This window comes from Myotis daubentonii, chromosome 11, assembly GCF_963259705.1.
Source record: "Myotis daubentonii chromosome 11, mMyoDau2.1, whole genome shotgun sequence".
Classification (NCBI taxonomy): Eukaryota; Metazoa; Chordata; class Mammalia; order Chiroptera; family Vespertilionidae; genus Myotis; species Myotis daubentonii.
Window position 1 is genome coordinate 64,593,627 of NC_081850.1, and position 17,178 is coordinate 64,610,804.

The 17,178-nt window shown below is 42.3% G+C and overlaps 1 protein-coding gene across 4 annotated transcripts in view; it reads right to left on the reverse strand.

Annotated features, from left to right (window-relative positions):
• SUSD1 (sushi domain containing 1) overlaps positions 1 to 17,178 on the reverse strand; it is a 92,772-nt gene that overhangs the window by 64,620 nt on the left and 10,974 nt on the right. For 3 of the 4 annotated variants that reach the window (XR_009447698.1, XM_059657653.1, XM_059657650.1), the window contains exons 2-5: positions 14,800 to 14,913; positions 13,030 to 13,185; positions 6,038 to 6,190; positions 4,969 to 5,148 (exon numbers count right to left, since the gene is read on the reverse strand). Coding sequence is in view for 3 of the 4 variants with exons in the window: in XM_059657653.1 (XP_059513636.1) it covers positions 4,969 to 5,148; positions 6,038 to 6,190; positions 13,030 to 13,185; positions 14,800 to 14,913 (603 nt within the window). In the remaining variant the exon portion in view is untranslated. The remainder of the gene's footprint in view (positions 1 to 4,968; positions 5,149 to 6,037; positions 6,191 to 13,029; positions 13,186 to 14,799; positions 14,914 to 17,178) is intronic. The other variant, XM_059657652.1, reaches the window with a different exon arrangement.

Genomic DNA, 17,178 nt, shown 5'->3' on the forward strand with positions numbered 1-17,178 from the left:
ATTCGGCAAGAAGAAGAAATAAAAGGCATCCAAATTGGAAAAGAGGAAGTAAAACTGTCCTTATTTGCAGACGACATGATATTATACATACAAAACCCTAGAGATTCCATCAAAAAGCTACTAGACTTAATACATGAATTTGGCAATGTAGCAGGATACAAAATTAACCCCAAGAAATCTGAGGCATTTCTATACACCAATAGTGAACTTTCAGAAAGAGAGATTATAAAAACAATCCCGTTTACCATTGCACCGAAAAAACTAAGCTACCTAGGAATAAACTTAACTAAAGAGGTAAAAGACCTCTACTCAGAAAACTACAGGACGTTGAAAAAAGACATAGAGGAAGACATAAACAGATGGAAGAACATACCGTGTTCATGGATTGGTAGAATCAACATCATCAAAATGTCCATACTACCCAAAACAATCTATAAATTCAACGCACTTCCCATTAAAGTACCAACAGCATACTTCAGAGATCTAGAACGAACTTTCCAAAAATTCATCTGGAATAAAAAAAGACCCCGAATAGCTGCAGCAATCCTGAAAAAGAACAAAGTAGGTGGGATCTCAATACCAGATATCAAGTTGTATTACAAAGCCACTGTTCTCAAAACTGCCTGGTACTGGCACAAGAATAGGCATATAGATCAATGGAATAGAATAGAGACCCCAGAAATCGGCCCGAACCAATATGCTCAATTAATATTTGACAAAGGAGGCAAGAACATACAATGGAGCCAAGATAGTCTCTTCAATAAATGGTGTTGGGAAAATTGGACAGATATATGCAAGAAAATGAAACTAGACCACCAACTTACACCATACACAAAAATAAACTCAAAATGGATAAAGGACTTAAATGTACGACAGGATACCATAAAAATTCTAGAAGAATCCAAAGGCAAGAAAATCTCAGACATATGCCGAAGCAATTTCTTCACTGATACAGCTCCTAGGGCACTTGAAACTAAAGAAAAAATGAACAAATGGGACTACATCAAAATAAAAAGCTTCTGCACAGCAAAAGAAACCATCAACAAAACAACGAGAAAACCCACTGTGTGGGAAAACATATTTGCCAATGACATATCTGATAAGGGCCTAATCTCCAAAATTTATAGGGAACTCATACAACTTAACAAAAGAAAGATAAACAATCCAATCAAAAAATGGGCAAAGGACCTAAATAGACACCTTTCAAAAGAGGACATCCAGAAAGCCAAGAGACATATGAAAACATGCTCAAAGTCACTAATCATCCGAGAGATGCAAATCAAAACAGCAATGAGGTACCATCTCACACCTGTCAGACTGGCTATCATCAACAAATCAACAAACGACAAGTGCTGGAGAGGATGTGGAGAAAAAGGAACACTTGTGCACTGCTGGTGGGAATGCAGACTGGTGCAGCCACTATGGAAGACAGTATGGAGTTTCCTTAAAAAACTGAAAATGGAACTCCCATTTGACCCTGTGATCCCACTTCTAGGAATATATCCCAAGAAACCAGAAACACCAATCAGAAAGGATATATGCACCCCTATGTTCATAGCAGCACAATTAACCATAGCTAAGATCTGGAAACAGCCTAAGTGCCCATCAGTAGATGAATGGATTAGAAAACTGTGGTACATCTACATGATGGAATACTATGCTGCTCTAAAAAGGAAGGAACTCTTACCATTTGCAACGTCATGGATGGAACTGGAGAGCATTATGCTAAGTGAAATAAGCCAGTCAATAAAGGAAAAATACCACATGATCTCACTCATTCGTGGACAATAGAGACCATTATAAACTTTTGAACAATAATAGATACAGAGGCAGAGCTGCCTCAAACAGATTGTCGAGCTGCAGCGGGAAGGCCGGGGAGGGTTGGGGGGCAGGAGGTAGGGGGGTAAGAGATCAACTAAAGGACTTGTATGCATGCATATAAGCATAACCAATGGACATAAGACACTGGGTGATAGGGGAGGCTAGGGGACTGTCTAGGGCGGGGGGATAAAATGGATACATATGTAATACCCTTTGTAATACTTTAAGCAATAAAATAAAAAAAAAAAAAAAGAAAGAAACAAAGAGAGGCCGAAACCGGTTTGGCTCAGTGGATAGAGCGTCGGCTTGCAGACTGAAAGGTCCCAGGTTCGATTCCGGTCAAGGGCATGTACCTGGGTTGCGGGCACATCCCCAGTAGGAGATGTGCAGGAGGCAGCTGATCGATGTTTCTCTCTCATCGATGTTTCTAACTCTCTCTCTCTCTCCCTTCCTCTCTGTAAAAAAATCAATAAAATATATTAAAAAAAAAAAAGAAACAAAGAGAGAGTGCCCAAATAAATAAAATCAGAAACGAAAGTGGAGAAGTAACCACTGACATCATAGAATGCCACTGAATTGTATACTTACAAATGGTTCAAGTTTTATGTTACATGTATTTTACTACAATTAAGAAATGTAAGGAGGTTGGTATGTCAAGCAGAGGAGGAGCGTGTGCAAAGGCCCTGAAGCTGGTCAGAGTCCGGCATGTTGGCTGGGAAAGGGTGATAGGAGATGTAACTGCAGAAAAGACAAAAGGCCAAACCCCTGTTGGGTTCTGAGGCCATAGATAGGAGCTTGGATTTTATTCTAGATAAAGTGGCCAGTCCCATGTTTTTAGAAGAGTTTTAAGCAAGGAGAGAGGATCATTCAATTTATGTTTCAAGAGGTGCATTCCTGGGGAATGGGCTGAAGTGGGCAAACCTCAAAGTGGATTCTTAAAAGGACTGTTCAGTAAGAATTCCCAGCTCGAAAGGAAGATGTGGCCCATAAGATAGCGGGCACATCTGGATGATAGACGTCCCCTCTCCCTGCGTGCCCACACTGCAAACCACCCTTCCTCAGTGGGCTCTTACACAGGAAGCAAACACCTCAAAGGGAAGAGCACCAACACCCCTGCCTCCCTGGAACCACCCATGCCCCCACTGGAACTGTCTTAGTCTTTGCGTATTCTCCTCACATAAATATAGGTGTGCACCTGGATATCACGGTGGCGTAGCTGTCTTCTCTCCTCCCAGACTCCGGACTTTCTCGGTCACAGGATCTATCACATATAACATGAGACCCAGACTCCATCTTGTTGTTGATGATAAACATGGTCCAAGTGATTCCCTCACCTTGCTCCTGGCTTGGTTGATTTTTTTTTAGAAACCTACATTCTTTAAGCTGCCACCCACAACTCACATTTTTCTGAAAATTAAAAATGTAGTAACCATAACAAAATGTAGGGAGTGTAAGGTAGAAATACTATCCTTTCAGCCACATATTTCCATCAAGTCCTACCTAGGTCAGAAGAGGAGACCACAGCCCAGCCGGTGTGGCTCAGTGGCTGAGTGTCAACCTATGAACCAGGAGGTCACGGTTTGATTCCCAGTTAGGGCATATGCCAGGGTTGCAGGCTCAATCCCCAGTAGGGGGCACTCAGGAGGCAGTCGATCAATGATTCTCTCTCATCATTGATGTTTCCATCTTTCTCTCCCTCTTCCTTCCTCTCTAAAATAAATAAAAATGTTTTTTTAAAAAAAGAAGAGGGGACCACAGGGGCCTGTCATCCTCACTTCCAGCTCTGAGGCCCACTGGGATGGGGGACCCATGTCACAGGCCCCCCTGCCAAGGCAGCACTGCCACCGGGGGACACAGGAACCGGAAGAACATGAACAACAGGTCCACCAACTGTACCTTCTCTGTCGGGGAAGCCTGTTCTGGGACACAAACGCTGCCATCTGTAATCACAGCTGCTCCCTTCACAAGCACCTGCTCCTCCGCAGCACCCAAGTTCACAGTCAGCTTGTGTTCTTAGCGGAATTCCCAATTCCTGTGGCTTTGTAACTCTGAGCTAAAAATACAGTGCTGGCTGGCACATGGCCCAGATTCTGGAGGCCCCACGCAGACTGCAGGGTAAGTAAGAAGGGGTGGGCTTAGAGAGGGGCAGGCACAGCTCTGAGAAGCCTCCGCCATGTGGTGACAGGGGGGAGGCGGAGGAGGGTGTCAGCAGGCAGAGAGCAGTCATTAGAGGAGGGAAAGAAGTGAAGATCTTCTAAATAACAGTTCTCAGAGGAATATAACAAGCACGCTCTAACCTTCTATAACCTCAGTCCAATAATCCAGATGGAAATCCCATTTCCAAAGTAATACAAATTGTTTCAGATGGGGTTTCCTGTATAAGTCCTTAGGGAGTTCTTTGAAATGCATTATGACACATTTTAATCTAAGTTCTGCATTTTAATTGATTTATTGAAAGATGTTAGAGCTAAAATATACTTTTAGGATTTCTTACACCTCGGGATGATAATTAACTATTAAAATGTGTTTAGAACCTGTAATCACAAATCAGAGTAGCAAAAGGATTAACTCAGCCAAGCATGTCACTGAGGTTACTTAGTTATGCAATAAATTCAATGAAAACTGGGCTTTGTTATATGTTAAAAATTCCTTCAATTCAGAAAGTACATAAGATATAAAATCACCCAGGACCCACCCACCCCCAGTGCAAATTACCACTTGTTAACATTTTTTTTAATCCTCAACCTTTTTTTTTTTTTTTTTTTTTTTTTTTAGAGATAATGGAGGGGAGGGAAGAGAGATGGAGAGAGAGAAACATTGATGTGAGAGAGACACAACATCAATTAGTTGCCTTCCATTTGCACCCAACCTGGGCCGGGGATCGAGGTATGTGCCCTTGACCAACAAACCCACGAGAAACAACTTTTTTAAAAGTTGAAAAATAAAAGATGGAATTATCATTATTTGCAGATGAAAGAGGATACTATTCCTGGAAAATCAAAGAGAATTAACTGAAAACCTATTAGGGAAAAAAAGGGATTATTGGGTTTATTCAATTCATTCACCACCCCAAGGAGAAATTTAAGAGAGAACTATGAAAATCTCAACATGGTATAAGCCGTGAACCTGAACCTTTTGAAAACTCACCTTGGCAATTTAATTTGGGGGACTCCCATGTGCCCAAGACTGTGCAGCTTGAAACTATATCTTCCGGGCCACTGAAAAACCCTTCTTTGCAAGCATAACGAACCTGGCTGCCAGGGCCAGAGGAATAATTTCCTATAATATAGGCATCTGGGACCTCAGGAGGAGTGCCACAGTCTATTTCTGCAAATGAATTAATGTCAAATGAATTATTATGTGAATTTTCAAAATTCATCTCTACCTCTACCCCATTCCCCCTCCCTACACACACAGACCCCAGCCTCAGGTTAAATAGGTTGGTTCATTTCCACATGACTTTTTGGCATGTTTCCAATGATTATCTCTCTTCAATCTTCTGACCCGCCATAGGGAATAGCATCTATACCTGCACAAAGCTGAACGAATTCGGCAATCAACCTTCACTAACTCATACTAACTAAAGAGAATCCTTGCCCTGATCGGTTTGGCTCAGTGGATAGAGCGTCGGCCTGGGGACTGAAGGGTCCTGGGTTCGATTCCGGTCAAGGGCATGTACCTTGGTTGCGGGCACATCCCCAGTAGGGGGTGTGCAGGAGGCAGCTGATCGATGTTTCTCTCTCATCGATGTTTCTAACTCTCTATCCCTCTCCCTTCCTCTCTGCAAAAAATCAATAAAATATATTAAAAAAATAAAAAATAAAAATAAAGAGAATCCTAGTCCAATGAAGTGAAAATTTTAAATTGCAAAACACCTTATGATATATATACCTTTATCATTTTCAGGGTCACTTTTGAGATGCTGGTCCCTATCAGATCAGCCGTGTTTTACAAGCTAACGTAATGGTTACCATCAAAATATCTACTAACTGCCAAAAAATCCCCAAAGTTTACTTATTTTAGCCTTTTAACATAGCCCCTTCTGTCTTGATTAGGTTGCTACTTGCTTATTTCATAGGTTGTATAAATGTGCAAAGGAACTAATAATCTCCACCTACCTCCCCAACAGAGACCCACAGACAGAGGTGAGGGCGGCAGAAAGTCACCACCAACAGGAACGCGCTTTCCGATCTTGCATTCTTCAACAGAAACCCACCTGTGCATGACGTGGCATCTCTGGTCGGGTGGAAAGGCTCGGGGCCACTCTCTGGCAAGTATCCATCCATACAGTAGCATTCAAAGCTCCCATGAGTGTTCACACACCGTCCTCCTTGCCCACACAGGCCGGAAACCTCACACTCATCTATGTCTTGAGACCCATCCCAAAGAGAAGAGGGAGAGAAAAACAGAAAAAAGAAAAAATGAGGGAGGGGGGATGACATTGTGACAACCATTTCTCACATTCTCAGTCTATGCTTACAAATGGATGCATTTGTGTGCAATAGTATCATGAATTTTATTTTACTTTGTACGGGGTCTTCTCAGATATCCTTCACTAAGAGGTGCTCAGAAGTACTTGTGACCTTGTTCTGGGGCTTTATAAAAACCAACAGCCATCACCAATTTTCTGACACCAAATCAAATGAACAAAAAAAGAGCATGTTAATAAATGTCAGCCCTGGCTGGGTGGCTCAGTGGTCGGAGCGTCCTCCTGTACATCAAAAGGTGCTGTGTTTGATTCCTGGTCAGGGCAAGTAGGGGAGGCAACCCACCGACGTTTCTCACACAGGTGTTTCTCTCTTTCTCTCTCTTCCTTCCTCTCTCTCAAATCAATAAAAGCATATCCTCAGGGGAGGATTTAAAAATTCAGTTACTATAAAATAAGAATGGCCTTAATCTCAAACTAAAAATATCTAAAGAACTCCAAATACAGAACAATTTAGACAAGAGTGAAAAATGCTTTCAAAAATGAACACAGGATACCAAGACAGATAGTAAGGGGATACTTCAGAAAGATCTCACTAATTTTACCAAGATAACGGGGCCTTAAAACAGGCTTCAAGAAGGGTAAGCCAGGCTTCTTGGCAGACTCCCCCGACTAAGGATTATGAGAAGTAGCAAGTACAGGGGTAAGAAAAACATACAGTAATTTTGACAGAAATACACTTTTTTCCAAAAAAAACTATGAACAGCATAATTTCATAAAAGAAGGAAGAACATAATGTCAAAATTCTTTTAAATTTGTGATTTTACTGAAATTCACTATATTCTCCTTTTTCTTTGTTTGTTCTTTGGTCTTAGACCAATGAATACCTCATCACTCACTGATCATTGTTTGGGAACCAGCAATTCACTCAATTGCTGAAGGAGCCCATACAAGTTACCAATGTTTATTATTATTATTATTACTAGGGGCCCGGTGCACGAAATTCATGCACTGGGGGGGGGGGTGGTCCCTCAGCCCAGCCTGCCCCCTCTCACATACTGGGAGCCCTCAGGGGATGTCCTGCTGACAGCTTAGGCCTGCTCCCTGCTCCCCTTGGGGAGCAGGCCTAAGCCGCAGTCTGGCCTCCCTTTGTGGGAGGCAACCAGGCTGATCAGGGGAAGGCATCAGCACCATCACCCCGCTGCTGCAGCCACTGCCAGTCACCGCAGCCACCAAGGTGTTTTCATCAACACAGACTCCAGTCCCTTCACCATGAAAAAATGACAACTTTCTTTAGGCATTTTCAAGATGTGTCTTTCATGGGATATGATATTTCTTTCTTTTTTTTTTTATCCTCACCTGAGGATATGTTTCCATTGATTTTTAGAGAATGTGGAAGAGAAAGGGAAAGGCAGAGAGAAACATCAAAGTGACAGGAACACTTTGATTGGTTGCCTCCTGCATGAGCGCTGACCTGGGCCCCAGCCAGGGAAGAGCCTGCAACCTAGGTACATGCCCTTGCTCAGAATTAAACCCAGAACCTGTGGTAGGCAGGCCGAGGCATTATCTATTGAGCCAAACTGGCTCGGGCAGGATATGATATTTCTTAGCCCCTCCAGCAGCAGACCTTCATTTTTTTCTCCAGGAGTGAGATGGAAAAACCCTACATCACCTTCTTGGATTCTTATTACCCAAGTTACTAAGAATATTACCAGTGGCATACAGGGAGCTTAGCCAATGAGCGTCAAAAAGGTGTTTCCTCTGTAGTTCACACCAGTCCCTGGCTCGGCCCCTGCCCAGGCCTAAGGCCTTAGGCCAGGCATTAAGCCTGGGCAGGGGACCCTCAGCCCCGGGAGATCACCGGCTCCACCCCTGCCTGCCAATGGCAGGCTCCGCCCCTGCCCAGGCCTCAGGTCTCTGGCTGGGGCCTTAGGCCTGGGCAGGGGACCCCCAGCCCTGTGCGATCGCTGGCTCCACTCCTGCCCAGGCCTCAGGCTTCTGGCGGGGGCAATCGCCGGCTCCGCCTCCCCGGGTGGCATCTGGCGCTGCCCGCCCCACCTCCCCAGTCCCCGATCTGCGGCCCGGATCCCACAGGCGGCGTCTGGTGCTGCCTGCCCCACCTGCAGTATGCAAATTTAATAGCCATCTTTGTTGGGTTAATTTACATACTCTTCTGATTAGATGGTGGGCGTAGCAAAGGTATGATCAATTAGCATCTTTGTCTTTTATTAATGTAGATTATTATTATTATTGAATTTACTGGGGTGACATAGGTTAATAAAATTATATAGATTTCAGGGAAAAACTACCAATTCAGATCAACCTACATATTTAGTGCTTCAAACTTTTGGGAACTGTTTGTGGGAGATTGTCTTCAAAGATGGCTGGCAACAATTCTGCTTCTCCCTTTCTCACATGCCACTCCTCCCATCAAGAGTGTGTGGCTCCCTGGGGCTGGCCTTGGGACTTGCTTTGGCCAATAGGACAGGGCAGAAGTAACATTGTGCCTGCTCTGGACCTAACTCGGAAGACACCTGGCAGCTTTCTCTTTCTCTCTTAGAATCCAGTGGCCATGCTGTTAGGAAATCCAGGCTGTTATACTTGGAGCCCACTCAGAGAGGCCCTAGGATGAGACACCATATGAAGAGAGGGCCACATAGAGGAGAACTGACCATCAGCACGAAGGCCCTAGATGTGTGAGAGGCCTTCTCTTACCTACCACCCAGGCCAGCCACCAGCTGAATGTATCTACACAAGTGATAAAACTACCTAGCCATGGAATTGTGAGAAATAATAAATTGCTGTTTTAAGCCACTAAATTTGGGAGTCAGGAGACTAGAATTATGTAGTAGTAGATATTTAAGAGATACAGAAGTCCAAACAAGATTAAGAAGAAACTGTGTCAATAAAAAACAATGAGGTTTTGAAAATTAAAAACAAAATATGAATGCCAAAAATAAAAACTCGATCAATGGAGGCATTGAATAATAGCTCAGTCAATGCTGAAAAATAAATGTGCAAATTCCAACTTGAGGAATTCTCCAAAAACACATAGAAAAAGAAATTATGTGAGACAGAGTACAGAACAAAAAAAACCATGAAGATGAATCTAAAATACTTAATATCCATTTAATTTTTTAGATTATACTTTTTATACTATTCTTGCATTCCTTTTTACCATCTCCCCTCCCACCCCAGTCCACTTGGCAACCATCAGTATTCATTTAAGAGGAATTGCAGAAGAGAACTGAGTAAATGGATAAGAATATTTTTTAAAATCCTCAGTTTGTGTATTCAAATCCAAATAGCTTTTACAACTGACAGGTCTGAATGTTAAAAAAATGAAAGTAATTCTGAATTTCATAGAATAAGGGAAGAATGTATAACCCCCTGAGGGAAAGGAACAGTAATATATAGGGAAAAGAGAGCCCATCTGATCTAGGACTTCTTGTCTGAAACACTAAATGCTAGATAGCAAAGGAGTAATGTTACAGAGTTCTAAGAAAAACGGAGCAAAGCATCATGCTGTATTTAAACAAAGGAATGACCTTTCAGACCACGAGTGATACCAGGTATCAGCACTGACATTTCTTTTCTGGAAAAGATTTTGAGAAAATACTGGAGCCAGCAAAAAAAAAAAAAAAAAAAAAAAAAAAAAAAAAAAAAATCAGAATAAACAATGTCAAGAAAGAGAAAGACATAATAAAACACAACAAGGAGTACTGAGAAATGAAACAAGTAAAGCTTAGGGTTCAATAATTGTTGATAATAAAATCATGATACTTTTGGCAATTGTTAAGAAAGGATTCCCAAAATTAAAATACCACAAGATAGCCCTGGCCTCAGTTGGTTGAGTGTCATCCGTGCACCAAAAGGTCGCCAGTTGGATTCCCAGTTAGGGCATATGCCAGGTTTTGGTGTGGTCCCCGGATGAGGTGCATACAGGAGGCAATTGATCGATGTTTCTCTCTCACATCAATGTTTCTCTCTCTTTCCCTCTCCCTTTTTTTCCCTCTCTAAAATCAATAAGAACATTTTTAAAAAATAAATAACATAAAATAAGTTCAATCTCAATCTAGGACAAACTTTAGAGATGATTTCAACACTGCAGAATACAACATATGTTTCTAGATTTGATCCATCATTTTAGCTTATCAAGATTTTTTTATCCCATGGAGGAATTTGTAAAGTATATATGTATAGCTTTGTCACAGAAATCATTTTCCAGCCTGTCCACCTGCTCTAGACTCCTCAACAGATAGTGGGACTGAATGGTTGTCTTTTTTATTTTTTTAGTCGAGTTCTAAAAATAAACAGTACAAATAACTACAGAGCAAAAATGTGGCTAAGCAGTCGTGGTATGGAAAATACTTGGAGCTCCTCGGTACTGATCAGCGCCGAATAGAAGTCACTACAGTCATTAATCAGTTTGCTTTGTGTACAGTCATTCAACAACCTCATAACAATAATCATTATGCCCAGCTGGTGTTGCTCAGTGGTTAAGCATTGACCCATGAACCAGGAGGTCATGGTTTGATTCCCAGTCAGGGCATATGTCCAGGTTGTGAGCTTGAGCCCCAGAAGGGAGCATCCAGGAGGCAGCCGATCAATGATTCTCTCTCATCACTGATGTTTCTCTCTCTCTCCCTCTCCCTCTCTCTGAAGTCAATAAAGACATATTAAAAAATAATCATTGTGACCTTTAATAACTATTCCTGCATGTCATCTTACACATACCAGGCACTGTTCTAAACTCTCATTATTTATTACTGATTACTTCCGTCTTATTTAGTCTTCAAAATAACCTGGTGAGGCAGAGGCTATGGTTACCCCCATTTTACAGATGAAGCACCTAAAGTTGAATAATTGGACTTACTGTAAGTCAGGAAGGTAAGTAGCGGGAAGCCAGATATCTGGCTCCAGAGACCATTTTTAAAAAACATATATTTTTATTGATTTCAGAGAAAAAGGGAGAGGGAGAGAGAGATAGAAACATCTATGATGAGAGAGAACTACTGATCGGCTGCCTCCTGCATGCCCCACACTGGGGATCGAGCCCAAACCCGGACATGTGCCCTCCACCAGAATCGAACCCGGGACCTTTTAGTCTGCAGGCCAATGCTCTATCTACTGAGCCAATCTGGCTAGGGCAATTGGTACCTAATTTTTTTAAACCCACCTAATTTAACCCTGCAACACTGGGCTTCTGCAATCATGTGGCAGGAAATTTGCTACCTAAAACAACAGGATATTATCAGATGTCTTTTCTGAAGGAATGGGCTCATTTGTGTCAAGAATAGATCAAATGGACCCTTGGAGGGATCTTTACCTCGGTACAGGTCAAGAGGGAGAATGCATCAGAGCATCAGAACCTGTGGTTCTGGGTGAGTAAGAAGCCATGTTCTCCTCTCCCTTTCTTTTCCCTGGAAACCTTTAAATAATAAAGCTTTTAAGCAGTCATTAGGTCTGTACAAACCCATCTTAGAATCAGCAGTCTCTTCCTGCCTTTTCTCTTCATTACTATTCAAAGATTTTCTAAGAAAACCAAAGAGCTATACGGTCATGGCAGGATGTAAGTAGAGGTCAGATAATACAGGGGCCACTGACAATTAGGAGGGTTTTGCCCAACCCATTGTATTTGACCAACATATGCCCAGAAAACTGACCCCTAAGCTACTGAGGTTCCAAAAGTTACACTCCTCACTTATTTCTGTGGGAGGTGGATCCACAGCTCTAATAGGAGCAGCACTCTGACCTCCCGGGAGCCAGCATCACGGTGTCCAGCCCCTGGGGCATTAGGGGACAATGTGCACAAGCTGGTACATGCCAGAGTCACCCCAGGAACAAACAGCCCGTCTGGGGTTCCAGGAACCTGCAGATGACACACCATCTCTGAGGGCCCCTCCTTGTTATTTATTATGAAAATGTTCAAACACACAGAACAGGAAAAGGAACATTACTGCCCGGAGACATGGCTCAGTGGTTGAGCATCAACCTATGAACCAAGAAGTCACGGTTCAATTCCCAGTCAAGGCACATGCCTGGGTTACAGTCTTGATCCCCAGTGTGGGGTGTGCAGGAGGCATCCAACCAATGATTCTCTCTTACCATTGATGCTTCTATCTCTCTCTCCATCTCCCTTTTTCTGTGAAATCAATAAAAATATATTTTAAAAAGTAAAAGGAACATTACACTGAACTCCCATAGACCCACACCCCCAAGAATGAACAATTATTTACATTTAAAGTGCCTTACAGATCTAATAACACGAGGTACTTCATAATAATATCCCAGATACTTCAGCATGTGTCTCCCCAAATAAGAATATTATCCTAAATACCACTGTTATCCCAGCTAATAAAATTAACAATAATTCTCTAATACGAACGAATACTCAGGCCACGTCCAAATCTCACTCCTATGCCCTGCCTGGTATTGCTCGGTGGTCATCCTGCACATTGAAGGGTCTCAGGTTTGATTCCCAGTCAAGGTCACGTACCTGGGCTGCAGGTCCAATCCCTGGCCCCACTTGGGCCGCATGCGGGAAACAACCAATCAATGTCTCTCTCTCTCTCTATTCCTCCCTCCCTTCCACTCTCTCTAAAAATCAATGGAAAAAAATATCCTCAGGTGAGGATTAACAAAACAAAAAACAAATTTTCTTACAGGAGAGTCCCTCCCTTAAATCACACCAGTCCCGGCCCTGCCCTCTCCCTTCGCCAAATCCTGGACACTGTCCTGCCACCAGCCAGTTGCCATCGCCACAGCCCCCTTCTGAGTACCTGTGCAAAAGGTGCCGTCGTTGGGAATGAATGTCTTGTTGTTGTTTGTGGCTCGATATCCTTCTAGGCAGATGCAATAAAAGCCTCCGAGCGTGTTGTGGCAAGATGTGTGGTTCCCGCAGACCACAGTGGCCCCAAATTGGCACTCGTTTTTATCTGTTGATACATTGAGACAACATCCAGGAAAAGCCATCCGTCCACACCATGTTCAACAACCCCCTGTCCGGTGCTGTGGGCTCGGGAATCAATATTCTGGGACATATTCCCCAGCCTCTTTCCCTGGCACTGTGCCCCTCTGACTATAGGACGGGGGCCCCTCGGAGTTATGCGCCAGGTATGCATGAAACCACGAGGGAAAGCCAACATCCCCATCCTGAAATCCGTCTTATTTGAAGATTGGGAGGAGGGGGTTCTTTTTTACACTTTAAAAGATCTTGTCTTAGTCCTGGGGAACTATATCCAGCAGAATCCCAGGTTCCCAACTGAGCCATTCTTCTTGCTTTCTTCATGAAAGCCAGAAGGGGATGATTTTACGTGCAGTGATTAACTGGAAAAACTGTTACTTCTGAGTTACCAGGAAACACAAAGGTATGAGCGCTTTAGCCTCACCCAGGAGCAGGACTACTGTTGTGGCAGGAGCAGCTCCTGCGAATGGTCAGCGACCCACGTGAATGGTATTCGTTGCCCAGTGAGGCGGAGCTGGAGTGTGGATGCTTAATGAGTCCACAGAAGCTGCCCTGAGCATTTTGAATTCAATAATTTTACATCAGTGCAAAATGAAAGTAACTCTCCCTCCCGTCTGTCCTCAGGCCCAGGAGTCGGCAAACTTGCTGTAAAGGGCCAGTCACAGGCCCCTGGTTACCACTGTTCGGCCATGCTTTTGGAGCCTGAAAGCAGCCATAGACAATAGGTAAAATAAATAAATAAGCAATGTGATTGTGAAAGCTCATATCTGTGAAGTAGAACATGACTTTTTGAACTTTAGGGAGAAAAAAAAATACAAAGCTATCACAACAAAGTTGTGTACACTGCCAGTCCACAACCTCAAGGCAAAACTATCAATGTTTTTACTGCATGTAGCAAGATTGCCGGGAGGAAACTGTGATGATAGTAGCAGTCACTATTGTAAGTTGCTGTGAAATGCTCCCTCTCTCTGAATTGGACTTGAACCTGGCCGTTGTCTCACTCTCATGGCATGGTAGATAACGCGAGGCAAAAAAATAATCTCAAGTGCTTCTAGCTTAAAGGTCTTTATGTTCTTTTAAGTCACCCAGGACTCCAAAAGGTCATAGCCACACACAATATGGAGGGTGGATTCTGCTTGACATAAGACTCAAAGCAACAGTATTTCATCAATTAGCCAAAAAGTCTAATAGGCAATTGTGTTTTGTTTTTTCTCGTGATACTAATATAAGTAGTTTTATATCAGAACAACCAGAGAAATTAAGAAAACTCAATATTGACTTAAGTTACTAAGTTAAATTCAAGACCCAAAACACATTTCAAATATGTAGTAGGCCAGAGAGTCTCCAAAAATTCAAGTTCAATGACCTCGAACATGAGGGCTACTTCCTTGGAAACCCTAGAGACAGGATATATCCAAACACTAAAACAAAGAGTTATTATAATTGACAAAACTTCTTGTACCAAAAACAGTGAAGAAAAAAAATAGCAATGTTTCCCTCCCAAGGACATCAACTCTTTAACACTAGAGAATCTTATTTCTTGGTTCCTTCAACTTTTCAACTTAACACAGGATTCAGAACTTACCAATACACTGAGTCCGCCCATTGCCCACAAATCCATATTTGCAAATACACATCTTCTTCCCTTCTCTTTCCTTGCAGGTGGCATGTTCGTGGCACGTGGCACAGATGTCTAAACCTGAATCATAGATTGTATATTTCAGAAAAATAAAAATTCAATCACCTCCTCTAGGCGGATCATATTTTGGGTAGTAAACATTTATGACAGAGAACCAAAATTTAAATACCAAAATTAAAAGGGAACTGACCCCTTCCCTACTCATTGCCCACAGAGTAAAGTGCAAATTCCTCTACCTGGCAATCAAGGCTCTTAACGGCCTGACTCTAGGCTAGCTCCTCCAACTTCACCCTTCCCAAACCCAAACCATACATGGTATTCTCTGGGGAGAAGACCGGCTCGTCTTTCCCATACATGCTATCCACTCCTACTTCTATTAGAATGCCTATCCCACCCAGCCGGCTTGGCTCAGCGGTTGAGCATCGACCTATAAACCAGGAGGTTGGGGCACATCCGGGGTTGCGGGCTCGATCCCCAGTGTGGGGCATGCAAGAGGCAACCGATCAATGATTCTTTCTCATCATTTGTACACATATATACCAAAAAAAAAAAAAATGCCTATTCCTCCATCTCTGTCCAGCCTAGCACCTATTTCTATTTCAAGACCCAACTTAAACCTCATTTTCTCCCTGACATCTTCCCCATTCCCTCATTCTTGAAGCAAATTAAATGTATCTTCCTCTGTGTTTCCCTAACACCTGTATATTCTCCCATCAACCACGTTAATTTGTCATTATACTCTGTTCCAGCTCTGTCTTCCCAGCTTGGAATTATGAAATGATGATGTCATTTGCCCATATGTCTTTATTGATACAGTGTAAACATTCTATTTTTACTGACCAACTGAAAAGAGGAACCTATCATCCTACTTGCTATACTTCAAACAGCAAATGGAGGGTAGAAAACCTTCTCTATTACCCTATCCATTTTCCTTTCAGGGAAAAAGTGAATGTGTTTACAATGCCAGTGAGATAACAGCAGGGTCCCAGCAGGATGACCAGATCCCAGTTACTTAGATAAGCAGCAAAACTGTTTGGGGCTAAAACTCCTGAAACATCCAAATCTATCAGACGGTGATACATGGCCCAAGATAAAACAAGAATTTCTACCCGAAGCTACTGAGCTATCGTGTTGCACAATCAGTGTCTGTAATTTCAGGAGTGGCCCTGTAAGGAGAACCTTGCGCATGGAATTTCATCTTGGCCCCATTACTCCCCTGGAAATAAAGTCTTAGCCCTCGGGGCTGGGCCGCTCCAGGCAGGAAACCAACTGAGACAGGGAGATTTCTCAATACTCTTAACCATGCTTGCTTGCTTTTTTTTTAAAAAACAAAAGATAACACAGAAACGAGACAAACCACCACTTATTACTAATACCAAATTAACCACGGAATTTTTTAAAAAATTTATCAGATCCAGACCATAAAGAAAAATACAACAAATTTGTCAAAGGTAGAAATTGTAGAAGTCCTACTATCTGACTACCATGTAACAATATCATAAAACTCCAAAATAAAACATAAGACTAGCGTTCCCATAAGAAAACCTACTTGCAACTACAGAACACTCTCCCAAATCATTCTTGGGACAAAGAGGATATAAAAATTGAAATGCTTACTACCAGATATAAAAAGTTGTCTACTCTAGAAAATTTGAGTTTTACATATCTTTATGCTTGAAAGAGAGAAAGCAAAGCAGACAGCCAGGGAAAACACACACCCTAGAATTTTAATGCAGGAAGCTTAAAAGAGCTGAAAAAACAAAATAGAGATTTATGGGGGAGGGTTAGGATTTAGTGAAAATAAAAAAGATGTTAAAAATTAGAAAACATATTCAAATTCATTAAAAAAAAAATCTTTCCCAAAAAGTCAGTGCACCATAAAGACCAGTAAAGTAGTCAAAACTCAAGTAAGACTGGGGAGGGAGTAAAAAAGAATGTGCACAAACTTAGGAATCAGAAAGAGCTTATAACAAAAATACATAAAACATTTTTTTAAAATATGTTTTTATTGTTTTCAGAGAGAGGAAGCGGGAGAGGGAGAGAGAGAGAGAAACATCAATGATGACAGAAAAATCATTGATCAGCTGCCTTGGGCACGCCCCCTACTGGGAATCATGCCCCTAAGCCCACAACCTGGGCACATGCTCCAACTGGGAATCGAACCATGACCTCCTAGTTCATAGGTTGACACTCAACTACTGAGCCACACCTGCTGGGCCATAAAACATTTTTTAAAATTACAAATGAAAGACTCCCAGTTAAATACCACAGATTTAATACACTCTCAACCCCACCCCCACAAAATGACAACAAGGACTAGGAAGG